Below are 13,155 nucleotides of genomic sequence, written 5' to 3'. Positions count from 1 at the left end.
GTAAATACTGTGATCGGTTCTGTGTCAAAACTAAAGGCTTTCCGGGGGCACCTGGGTGGCTCAGTTGTTAAGCGTCTGCCTTCGGCTCAGGTCATGATCCCAGGGTCCTGGGATCGAGCCCCGCATCGGGCTCCCTGCTCTGCGGGAAGCCTGCTTCTCCCTCTCCCACTCGCCCTGCTTGTGTTCCCTCTCTCGCTGTGTTGTGTCTCTCTCTGTCAAATAAATAAATAAGATCTTAAAAAAACAACAACAACAAAAAACTAAAGGCCTTCCAGTTGCATGTGGTGCCTGTTATTAATGAGATGAAGCATAAATGTTTGTCTAAAACAACTAAACGACCAAGTCAAATTTGTAGTGTGGAAGTAACATACAGAATATGAGAGAAGCTTAGTGGAGGAAGAAGGTAATAACTGTATCTGAAGAAACAGATAAAAATGGATGGGGTATAGAGGTTGAAATTTATTCCAGACAGTCAAAGAAATAAAGAAAACATGTGAAGTGTACAGAAAAAGAGATTTGCATTGAATGGAGAATGTTAAAGGAGTAGATAGATAACCATTGGTTTTTCTTTTGTATTTGGATAAAAACTGTGTAAGTAAATTGATTGGTTGACTTTTGTGGCAGAGAAGAATTGTTTTCCTAATTTAGCAAAAAAACATTACTTAGAAATAATGCTTTCCTCCATCACTGTGAAAGAAATACCCAGCCTCATTGTTTGGGCTTACAGACATACTTTCATTCTTTGAAAATAGGCTGAGCATCCAAGATAGGTGATATAAGAGAATCAGTGTGGGAGAAAGATGAAGGAGTTGAAGCTCCTTGTAGATGCCTACACTTGAAAACTGAATAGATTACACATCCTTTAAGAAAATATCATTGAGTTTTTGTCTGACGTGTCAATAAGATGCCCCCTTTTTCTCAAATGAGCTGATTTCAAAAGGTAAAGAAGCTTCGGGGTCTAGCTTAGGGTTTGGGTCCTTCAGTAAATCTTTCCCTCATTAACTCCTTCCTAAGTCTGGGTTGGGGCCCTCTCCTGTGTGTTCACTAGCACCTTGATGTTCCCTTTTATAGTTCTAATCATGCTCTATTATGATTTTACATTTATATATGCCTTCCTGTCGTCTTTTTCATCATTGCATCCCCAGTGCTCGGCAGTTAATATTTATTGGTGGAGTGATTGAAGAAACAACCTTGTGCTGTCCTGTTTATAACTGGTTGATGAACTAGTTTTCCTGTAGTCTGCTCAGTGCATTCTCTTTTGACTAGCTTTTTTTTTTTTTTTTTTTATCCTGTAACAGGATATATAGGATATAACTAGACTCAATATTCTACCATGGAGTCTAGTTTGGTTGATGTGGGTAAGTAGAGGGCACCTCTCAGTAATCTTTGCTTCAAACAAGGAGAATAGTTTGTTGTGAAATAAGCTGGCTAAGCTGTCTGCCTGGCTGCTAAATGGTGCTTTTACTCCTTACATTAGAAGCATCTGGTCTGTTGACCAGGTAAGATCTTTGGCATGAGTATTTCAATAAGATGTGTCTTGCTTGGTCTTACTAGTGATTCTATATGCGTTGTCCTGGCTCATTTGATTCTGTTCAGTAGTAATTGAGTGCTTACTATCTATCAGACACCGTTCTAGTTCTTTTAGATACTACAGGGAACAAAGAGAATTTTGTCCTCCTTGAGCATTGTACAGATAGATAATAATAAACAATGAGCATACAAAAAATTAGATAGTATATTAGCAGGCAATAATGCTGTGGACAAAAAAGGTAGAGTAGGGAAGGGAATCAGGAGTGTGAGGGTAGGGGGTGAGATGCAGTTTTAAATAGATGGCCAAGGATAGGCCTCATTGAGAGGGTGAATTTTGAACCAAACGTTTGAAGGAGTAGAGGAATTAGAACCATGGATATCTGGGGGAAATGCATTCCAAGTAGAAGGAACAGCCAGTGCAAAAGTTTTGGGGTGGAAGACTCCATGCTGAATTGGAATTGCAGCAAGGGGCCTGTGTTCCTGAAGTACGGAGGCCAGTGTGGAGTTGAATGAGAACAGGGGAGAGAAGTAGATGATGAGGTCAGAGAGATAATGGGGACAGGGTACCGGATTATGTAAGGCTTTAGTGGCCATTGAAGGGATTTTTATCTTTATTCTAAATGAAAACGGAAGGCTTTTGAGGAGAGAAGTGACATGATCTGATTTTTATTTTTAAAGAATTACTCTGCTGCTGTGTGCAAATACACTGTAGCAAGTCCCAAGGATCATCTGGTGTATTTCGGAGGCTTGTGGTTACAAATTGTCAATCCCTGTGATTATTTTAAATACTTTGTTTAAGTATGGAAATGTTTTTTGCCTTTTGATAATTGCTTTATCAAATAGGGCTGACAGTAGTGAACATGTCAATCTATAGATAGAGAAGAGCGTTTTTTTCCTATATAGGTTTTTTTCTGGTCATATAATGCTTTAAAAAGAAAGGTAATAGGGGAGGACTCTAGACAACTGGGTGTTGTCCAAGAAGTGCTTAATAAATGAAGTTCTAGAATGGGCGCTGTCTAGAGTATTGAAAACCATTTATTGTAGAGTTCTGCCTTTTTGCTCGTAGATTTTACATGTGAATCACTTTGAGAAATGGTGGTTTGTGCTCCTTAAGTTTGATTAAATTTAAAGGAGACCATCTTCACAAGAAAAGTGAAAAATGAGATTTGTGTCAGGCCATGTTTTCAGCCTTTAAACTAATAAAGTCCTACTTACTTAATTCATTTTTATTTAAATATTTATTTATTTGAGAGAGAGGGGAGGGACAGAGGGAGGGGGTAGGAGAGAATCTCAAGCAGACTCCCTTCTATGCCGAGCATGGAGCCTGACGCGGGGCTCCATCTCACGACCCTGAGATCACGACCTAAGCCAAAACCAAGAGTCCAAGGCTTAACCGACTGTGCCACCCAGGTGCCCCTACTTAATTTATTTTTAAAGATGGATGTAGGGAAAGGAAAAGAGGGAGCCATTTCTCTCCACTGGCTGCAGCCTCTGTGCTCACAGCTCGTATTTGCCTGGAATCCAGAGGCCTCCTCGGCTAAGGATTCCATAATGCCGGATATTTTCATCCTGATGTTCTTTGCCATCATAAGCCTGGTCATTTTTTCCTACATTATCTCTCTGCTCTAGTGGCCTGCAGCTGCAGTGGGAAGCCCTCAGAACAGTTCAGGGGAGAGGAAGGATGAAACTGACAGGCCGAGCATCCTGCTTGGATCAGTGGATTTTTGCTTCTGGACATTATTTCGGCTCCTTATCTTCAGTCCAACAAGAGGCCTCTTAGCAGCAGCAGCAGCAGCAGCAGTCCTACTGCCCAGCAGACTCTTCCAGAGCCTTCTGGATATGGTTAACCCCTGTCAAGCTTGGGACTTCTCGAGCTCAGAGGCAGAGGCACTCAGCTGGGACATCAGGAATTCGTGGGCATGGCTGGCAGATGCTGTGTGCATTTGAGCTGTAGATAGAGAGTGTTGAGGACACAGAGCTGAAATGTAGACTCATTAAAGTTACCATGGAAAACTGCTCAAATACTCATTTTGATAGCCTTTCTTTAGGTGTAAATGCAACTGCATATTATGGTAAAATGTGTTGTTTCCCCTCCCTCTCAAACACGGGGGGGGGGGGGGGGGGGGGGGGTCCCTCGTAAGTCCAAGAGTACATTGTCTGTCTTTATCTGTGGAGTAGTCACTTTATCACTGTCTTTACAGATTGCAGTTTGAGCTTGTGTGCTATCCCTTGTCTCACTCTCTAGCCAAAAGGAACTTGTCATTTGAATTTTTAAGATTTATCATTTTTTTTTTTCCATCCATACCACTTGTGCCCCAGCTTCTCATTTAAAGAGAAAAATGGTTATATAGTCCTCATTCTTTGTGACTGGCAGAATTATAAATTATTGAAATAGGGTAGCTGTAACTCATCTTGTTATTTGGGAAAAATCTCTCTCTTACCCCAAAATAAATGTTTGTTTGTTTTTTTATATTGTCAAATGTTCCTTTTCTGAAAGGAAACCTTCAGTATATTTCTTTGTCCAATTAGGGTTGAAGAAACTAGGTATTTTAGAATCCTGACTAGACATGGGCCCCAAATCTGTGGTACCTATTCCTTCAAAAAGTCCGTCATAACTGTTCTACATTTGATTTTCCTTTCTAGCTTAAAAATAAACAAGGAGGAAAAAAAAAAATGGGAGAACTAGATAGCATTCCAGCACTTCTTAAGTCAAATTTCCATTAATTTATTTGAGGTGTTATGAACACTGACAATAGTAGTTACGTCTTTACTAAAATGTAATTAAATTTGCTTTCTAGAGACAAATGCTGTAGAAATTATGTGGTCATCCGTGACTGCTCCTTTTGGAATTGACTTGTTTAAAATGTGCTCATCTACATTTTCTTCTCACTCCCTTTTTCACTATTTGAAAGTTCATACCACTTCCATAAACATTCAGTAACTTCGCATGATGCTTGCTTTTGTCCACTGTTGGAAGATTTATTTTTGGAAACCTTTCTGTATATGATGAGTTGGAATATGACAGTTGGTGGTTGTGCATTGGTCTTTGGGATTCATGGAAACGACATACAGTGATTAGGTTAGTTCCTGCAAGACACTTCTGCCATGAATAATGCTTTTCAGTTTACTTAATTGTAGCCTGGCAGCAATGCTTGATAGTTATTACTATTTAGACTGATTAATCTTATATACTTACATAATGTTTTGACAGTCTCACCCTCTGTCTGGAAATTTTAGTGATAAAATGGATGTGGTCTCTGATGGGGACAGTGGTGGAATATTCTAATTAAAAGCATGCTCTTTCGGGACACCTGAGTGGCTTAGTAGGTTAAGCATCTGCCTTCGACTCAGGTCATGATCCCAGGGTCCTGGGATCGAGTCCTGCATCAGGCTCCTTGCTCAGCAGGAGCCTGCTTCTCCCTCTGCCTGCCGTTCCCCCTGCTTGTGTGGTTTCTCTCTCTCTCTCTGACAAATAAATTAATTAAATCTTAAAAAAAAAAAAAAGGCAAGCAGTGATCTTCTGGCTGTGTAGGATTTAAGTCACTGGTAACCATTTATTTTATTTATTTATTTATTTTTTCATTTTATTTTTTTAAAGATTTATTCATTTAGTTGAGAGAGAGAAATAGCAAGAGAACACGAGTTGGGGGGTGGGAAGAAAGGGAAAAGCAGGCTCACCTCTGAGCAGGGAGCCCGACACAGCTTGATCCCAGGACCCCGGGATCATGACCTGAGCAGAAGACGCTTAACCTACTGAGCCACCCAGGCGCCCCTACTGGTAACCATTTAAACACAGTAGTTATACTTGAAATTACTATGGTTGCATTGGTAATACTGCTTAACATATTTGTGAACTAGCACAGACATATTAGTTAAAATTTTTAGGTTTTATTTCAAGACAAGTTAAGATAGATTCTAAGTGGAATCCTCTAGAACAATGTTTTCTTTGTTTACCTTTTCTCTTTAAAATTATTTTTTAAAGTTGAGAGAATAATCCTTTTACTATCCAAAGTCATAAAAAGTAATTATTTGCAAAACACACTTATAAAATAAAAATTGGATTCTCTCTTCCTCAACCTGAGCCTTGCAATTTGTCATAATTGAAATTATGGATATGGCAACCATTATACTAGATCCTCTGGGAGAAGTCTAAATATTAACCAGTTTCAAAATATTTCAAAATATTAACCAGTTATTGGCAACATTTTCATATTTGTCAGATTATGTGTCAGTGGGGTTGAAAACTTCGGTGACTGTGATTAATGGAATATTGCTAGGTTTTTGCCAGCTTTCTTCTTTCGTTAAAGGTTAACTTTGATAGTAAGTATTGAGAATTACTACGGAAATTATCTGGAGATACTGCTTCTAGATTATTGTGATACTTATAAAACTTTTTTTGAAAAGATCATTCTCTTGACTTAAATTTGAAGTCACCTGGAAGAATTTGGAGGCAATATGTGCTGTGATTAAGATCATGCATGGTCTTGAGAGCAGACAGTTTTCATTTCAACCTGATATTACCACTCTTAACCTTGAGCAGGTTACATATTCTTGTTCTGTTTCTGTTTCCTCATCAATGAAATGGGAAAGCTAATGGGACTTAACCTTACAGAGTTGTCAGGAAGAGACCATGAGACGCAGGCATTATAAACAGTGCTTGGCACAGAATAAGCACTGACTGCATCTGGTTATGTTATGTTCAACTTGGAACATCTCTTACAAGAGAACTACCTTTATGAAACATTTCAGAAAGTCCAGTTTTTTCTTTAAGTTACATTTACAGTCTGCCCTTCCTCAAGGCAGTATAATTGTGCAAGCTTTAAAAATATGAAATGCTAAAATCTTAATTTTACATCTAGGCTAAGTTCTGTTGATCTTTGTGAAATTGGGAACTGGCTGTATCATCCCAACAGGGAAATTATGAAACAGAAAAAAATTTCAATTCCTCTTTGAGGAAAGAAAGTAATAACAAAGTGTGTGTGTGTGTCTATGTGAAGAGAGGTCATACACATATTTATTTATATAATACGTTAATAGTAGATTTAAATTTACCAGCCTGGTTTCTTTCCCTCCAAATTTATAAAAAATAAAAATAGAAACGAAATGAAATCAGCATTCTTCTTAGCTCAGTTGGTATACATTATTATTCAGCCTCAGAAATGAGTAGTGATTCTTACACAGTAGATAAAACCTAACCTGCTTTTTAAAAATTCAGCCTTTTTAGTACTGATCTGGTTTTTATGTTCCCATGGCTGTGTAATACAGTAATGAGTGGGTAAGGTATTGCATCTAGAATATCTATGGTGAACCTGTTGGACTTGAATGTAATTGTTCCCTAATCTGACCACATAGGATTAATAACCAGCACCACACCTGTAAGGAGAGGTTCTGGAATGCCCCATCTTGCTTATAGATAATGTTCCTCCTTCCTTTAAAGTAAATGAGGGAATATTGTCAGTGAACAATATCCTTTTGCCAGTGAATCCTGAAAAAGGAGAATTATAATTTGAAAATTTAAAAATAGTATTTTAGAATCTACAACTTTGTGTATAATGAGGTGAAAATAGAATGATAGATTTAAAAATCCCAGATACTTTATTACAGCAGTGCATTTAGTAGCACTGTATATTTCTCATGGAACAACACTTTTTAAAAAACTGATACTAACACATACTTCATTCTGATTTTCATCTTTGCTCTTTTCTTTTCTCTTTAGATAACTAACATCAAGTAGGAACGAATATAGAAATTTTTAGAAAAATAGATGGTAGGTCGTAAAGTTATAATAGGGGTGTTAAAAATGAGCCCCCCATGAGTAGTTATTAAGTTTTTAGCGATCACTGTGGTACTTAGTGGGTAGCTATTTTATTTTATTTTATTTTATTCATCATGATAACTGTACTCTTTAATCCCCATCACCTATTTCACCCATCACTCCACCCACCTCTTGTCTGGTTTGTATAATTCAGTTTGTTCTCTATAGTTAAGAGTCTGTTTGTTGGTTCGTCTCTCTTTCTTTTTTCCCCCCTTTGTTCATTTGTTTTCTTATGTTCTGCATATGAGTGAGATCAAATATATTTGTCTTTGACTGACTTATTTCGCTTAGCATTATACTCTAGCTCCATCCATGTGGTTGCAAATGGCAAGATTTCTTTTTAATGGCTGAGTAATATTCCATTGTGTGTGTGTGTGTGTGTGTGTACACACTACATCTTCATCCATTCATCTATCGATGGATACTTAGGCTGCTTCCATAGTTTGGCTATTGTAAATAATGCTACAGTAAACATGGAGGTGCATGTATCCCTTTGAATTAGTGTTTTTGTATTTTGGGGTAAATACCCAATAGTGCAATTACTGGATTATAGAGTAGTTCTATTTTTAATTTTTTGAGGAACCTCCATACCATTTCCACAGCAGCTGCACCATTTTGCATTCCCACCAACAGTGTCAGAGGGTTCCTTTTGCTCCACATTCTTGCCAACATTGGTTGTTTCTTGTGTTTTTAATTGTAGCCATTCTGACAGGTGTGAGGTGATATTGTAGTTTTGATTTGCATTTCTCTGATGATGTTGAGGATCTTTTCATGTGTCTGTTGGCCATCTGTATGTCTTGTTTGGAGAAATGTCTGTTCATGTCTTCTGCCCATTTCTTAATTGGATTACTTGTTTTTTTGGGTATTGAGTTGTATCAGTTTATATATTTTGGATACTAACCCTTTATCAGATTTGCAAATATCTTCTATTCAGTAGGTTACAATTTCGGAGTGGCCTTTTCGTAAAAACTTTTAGAAGTCTTATGAAGATAAGAGCTTTTATAGGGGTTCTGGATCATTATGTAACTCTCCATTAATTTCTAGGTATCTGGTCACCCATCTCATGGGAGCAGATCTGAACAACATTGTGAAATGTCAGAAGCTTACGGATGACCATGTTCAGTTCCTCATCTACCAGATTCTCCGAGGTCTCAAGGTATATTCTTCCTTCTCCATTCCAAGGCTTAAGAAAAGGAAGGAAAAAAACAACAACAAACCTTTCCTATGGAAAATTTCAAACACTCACAAAATCACAAGGACAATCATAATGTAATGAACCCCTATGTTTACTCAGTGACCACAGTTACCAACATATGGCCAATCTTGTTTCTTCTGTATTTCCCAATCCCTGGATTATTTTAAGGCAAGTCCAGGCATAATGTCATTCCACCCATAGATATTTCAGTATGTATGTCCAAGAGCTCAGGACGTCATTCTTACATCTAAAGAGTAGTAATAATTTCTTGAGATAATCTAATACCTGGTCAGTGTCATGTTGAAAGTTTAAAAACCTCCTCAAGGAGCCCAATTTATTTGTGGGAGGGGCAGGTAAGTAATGTTTTAAAATTAAGCCACCTTTGACATTTAGCAGCTTTGAGTCCTCATTGAGCTCCACAGCACCCACCAGAAAACGGGTTGAAAGCTCTGTTTAACTCAAACCTCAACTCTATGAGTAGAGTTGATGGTATAGAAATCATAGTTATGATAAATGTACAGATTACTATTAATTACTAGTTCTCATTTCTAATCCCATTATTTAATACTCGCATTTCTTACTGGTTCATGAAAATATATTTAACTGTGTCATATGACTGTAAGAGATTGGAGATAACTTTTTGATTAATTGACCTTTTTCTCTTTCACAGTATATACATTCAGCTGACATAATTCACAGGGTAATGTGATTTTGATTAAATTATTTGGGGAGGAGGGGGGTACTGAAGTGGAGAGGACCTGCATTCAGACAAGATCCTAATCTAAACTTACTTTAGCCATGGAACTATATTGATTGATTGTAACTTTGCTCTAGGTTTAAACTGATTAAAGAAAGAAGATGTATAGTTTTTAGTTATTTAAGGCTAATTAGGACTAGGTAGTGACTATAGATGGAGATCATTGATAGCTGGATAAAATCTTACCTTTATGTTTGGATCTTCATCATTACCTGTAGGGAGAAAACCTACCATGTATCACGAAGTTGATCCTGTCTTCTCTGTACTTTTGCTTCCTAGGACCTAAAACCTAGTAATCTAGCTGTGAATGAAGACTGTGAGCTAAAGGTGAGATGAACAGACACTGGTAATTGTTTGTTTCAACGTGTAATTATGTGTTTGACTAACCAGGCAGACTATATCCGAAAATTCATACTGTCCTTAGGAATATCAGATTTTGAAATTTGAACCGCCCCTCTGCTACCCCTAATCCTGGCTTCAGACAACCACTGATCTGCTTGCTGACACTATAGATTTATTTTTTCTGGAATTTCATATAAATGGAATCATACAGTCTCTTTCTGTGTATGTGTCTAACTTATGCTTCGTATAATATTTTTGAAATCTATCTGTGTTTTATCAGTAGTTCATTCCTTTTTATTGCTGAGTAGTATTCATTTTATGAATATGCCAGAATTTGTTTATCCATCTCCCCTTGATAGACATTTGCTTCAATTCTAGTTTGGGGCTGTGTATAGCTGCTATGAATATTCATATTCAAGCCTTTGGGTGGATGTATGTTTCCATTGCTCTTGAATAAATCCCCAGGAGTAGCATTTTTTGTTTAGCTTTTTGTAATTTTATTTTTTAAAGTTCTTGCTGTGTTTATCATGTGTTCTAAGCATGGACTAGGAAGTATGTTTATGAAAGTCCTATATTATTCTTCCTTTTTCTAAGGCACTAGAGTGTTTTTCCCCTCCTGCTTTATAAGTCTTAGGAGCTTGACTATCCAGTGCCTGATTTCTCTTTTCTCCCTTAGATCTTGGATTTTGGACTGGCCCGACATACAGATGATGAAATGACAGGCTATGTGGCCACCAGGTGGTACCGGGCTCCTGAGATCATGCTGAACTGGATGCATTACAACCAGACAGGTATTGCTTTTATTGGTTATTTGGCACCTTATTAGTCACCATGTTGGGTGTATTTGGGATTCTCAGAAGTGGAGATGATGGGAGTGGGAGGAAACATCTTTTTCCCCCCTCAGTGATCCTTTTAAAGTTGACAGGAAATATTTCAGTTGCTCAGATAGAGAAAGTGGGATTTTTATACACAGCTTTCAAACTTTGTGATTTAGCAGTTGGGTTTTTATTTATTTAGATTTCCAACATATTCTGTGAGTACCTCTACCTGAAGACAATGGGTTCATAATTTTAACCGCTTAACATTACTTTGGAGAATCTACCATTTCTGCCAATAAGAATCTCTACCCCTTTGTGAACAGCTTGTTTCTCTTGCCTTAACTATGTTTTGATGTCCCACCTATGTAGCCCTTTACTGGGGTCTTAATAAGCTTACTTCTGTAAAGAAGAGTATGATTGTTGAACCTCGAATGTATTATATATTAATTTGAGTATTTCACCTCTAGTTATAGTTTCATTTGTGGTCAAGTATGATGACAGTGACATTGTATGCCCTTTTCTCTTTAATTTGGCAGTTGATATTTGGTCAGTGGGATGCATAATGGCCGAGCTGTTGACTGGAAGAACGTTGTTTCCTGGTACAGACCGTATCCTTTAAAAAGTTTTGGATTCTTGTTTCTTATCTGTATTTCAGTGTCCATGGAAGTATATTGCTTTTACCTAACTCTAGGGAAGGCTCTCAGTTACTTGCTTAAATAGTTCAGATATGTGTTATGAGGTCTGCCCTCTGACTGAATATCTTGCCTTGTCAAGAAAGAGCCTTCAATTTATTTGTGTGAGTTGGAAAAATTCCTCATAAGCTGGAGAACTCTTTACATCTCTCACATATCATCTTTTTACAGTGAGTCCCTTATTATATTAATCTTCTCACAGCAGTTCTGCAACCTGAGCGTATTTCTGAGAAGCTCCAGATCTCAATGACTGGTTTAGTCTGCTTGTACAACACTTAATGAGCACAAGGTACCATTTACAAATCAGGGGTATCTTTAGCTTTTGTGTTTGGTTTACATGTTAAAAAGATTATATTTGGTCCCTATAATGATGTACCTGCCGACTATCTTTATATTTGTTTAACAACAAATAATAAAAACAAGAAGTGATAAGGTCATCCTGACATGTGCCTTTTTTTTTTTTTTTTGCAGCGCAGTTTTGTTTTTAGCCTAGAGTGTAGCCAAACCTTAATTTACTTCCAGATTTATTATCTAGTTTATAGTTTATCATGGCCCTTTTATTTTAGGTCCTTTCTTGTCTGCTGCATGCCCATTTCATGGTTTAGAAATAATATCAGCAAAATGTCAGGTGCCTGGGTGGCTCAGTTGGTTAAGCGACTGCCTTCGGCTCAGGTCATGATCCTGGAGTCCCTGGATCGAGTCCCACATCGGGCTCCCTGCTCGGCAGGGAGTCTGCTTCTCCCTCTGACCCTAACCCCTCTCATGTGCTCTCTCTCATTCTCTCTCTCTCTCAAATAAATAAATAAAATCTTTAAAAAAAAAAAGAAAGAAAGAAATAATATCAGCAAAATGTGGTTTGTTGGAACTCCCATTACTTTTACTTGGGGAAAATGTTCAGGTGAGAAAGAATGTTGACTTATGTGTCTAGAATTAGGTTTGAAGATTTTTGTATAATTCATCTGACTAGCCTGGGAGTGGGTTTGGTTGAGCTTTAAAGATGCTGCAGTTATGCTATGAATGTGTTCTGTCATGCTTAGAGACCTAAAAGCTGTTTCAGCCTCTCACCTAAGCAAACTCATGGAGTTTATAAACCAGAACATCAGTTTACTTGCTTATAGTTTGGGACATACTTCTGTGGTGACTGTGATGTTCATGTTATCTATCCACATGTTCTAACTATCTTCTGCTAGAGGAAATGTACTTTCCTAATGAACTGAAAAACTTCTGCCCCTCAGGCAAAGCTGTTTATTTCCCTCTGAATATTTCTGCATTGATACAGAGCTCTGTCTCCCTATACTTATTGCTTCTCATGCCCAGATTCTTAGTTTAAATACTTAGTGTTTCTCCTTTGTCCTTTGCTTCATTCACCTTATGTCTATGTCTTAGAAATGTGGTATATACATTACAGTCCAGGCTAAGAGAATTAGGGAAAATTTGTAATTCCCCCTTTCTTCAGGTACATATCTCAGAGTCCCATCCTTTAGCCTGTCTTCCTGAGCATACTACTCTGCTGCATTGCTCTGTTCCCCTCTTCCCTCGTCTCCTTTATTATATCTGTTTCCGTCTGTCTCCAGTCAGCTGCAGACACTTATGCCTACGTAGATAACCAGAATGGTGGAGAGAGAGAGACAGCAGGGTGTACTAGTCAAGAGCACAGACTTCTGGAATCAGACTTCCTGGGTTTAGATCCTACCTCGTTTACTCTCAGCTGTGTGACTTTGAGCACATTTTCTAACCTCTATCTCCCGGTTTCCTTAACCATAAAATGTTAATGGTATATACCTCGCAAGGTGGCTGTGAGAATTCAGTGAGATAGTATCTGGAACGTTCTTGGAGCCTGCCAGGAAATGTTAGCCATCATCTTCATTAGTGACTTTTGGGAAACAGTTTTTCCCTTCACTTTCCCACCCTGTTGTCTACCTATGAATCATTAAAGGTTAATTTTTGTTTGTTTTATTTAAATTTTGTGACGAGTAGTAAAGGATGGATCCCCTTGGCAGGCTACT

The 13,155-nt window shown here is 37.9% G+C and overlaps 1 protein-coding gene across 3 annotated transcripts in view; it reads left to right on the top strand.

Annotated features, from left to right (window-relative positions):
- MAPK14 (mitogen-activated protein kinase 14) overlaps nucleotides 1-13,155 on the top strand; it is a 69,932-nt gene that overhangs the window by 35,362 nt on the left and 21,415 nt on the right. For all 3 annotated transcript variants that reach the window (XM_032409941.1, XM_032409942.1, XM_032409943.1), the window contains exons 4-8: nucleotides 8,390-8,501; nucleotides 9,211-9,240; nucleotides 9,577-9,624; nucleotides 10,316-10,430; nucleotides 10,994-11,065. In XM_032409941.1, coding sequence (XP_032265832.1) covers nucleotides 8,390-8,501; nucleotides 9,211-9,240; nucleotides 9,577-9,624; nucleotides 10,316-10,430; nucleotides 10,994-11,065 — 377 coding nt within the window. The remainder of the gene's footprint in view (nucleotides 1-8,389; nucleotides 8,502-9,210; nucleotides 9,241-9,576; nucleotides 9,625-10,315; nucleotides 10,431-10,993; nucleotides 11,066-13,155) is intronic.

The sequence above is a fragment of the Phoca vitulina genome, unplaced genomic scaffold, assembly GCF_004348235.1.
Source record: "Phoca vitulina isolate PV1807 unplaced genomic scaffold, GSC_HSeal_1.0 scaffold11, whole genome shotgun sequence".
Classification (NCBI taxonomy): domain Eukaryota; kingdom Metazoa; phylum Chordata; class Mammalia; order Carnivora; family Phocidae; genus Phoca; species Phoca vitulina.
This window is presented reverse-complemented; position numbering and strand designations above follow the sequence as displayed.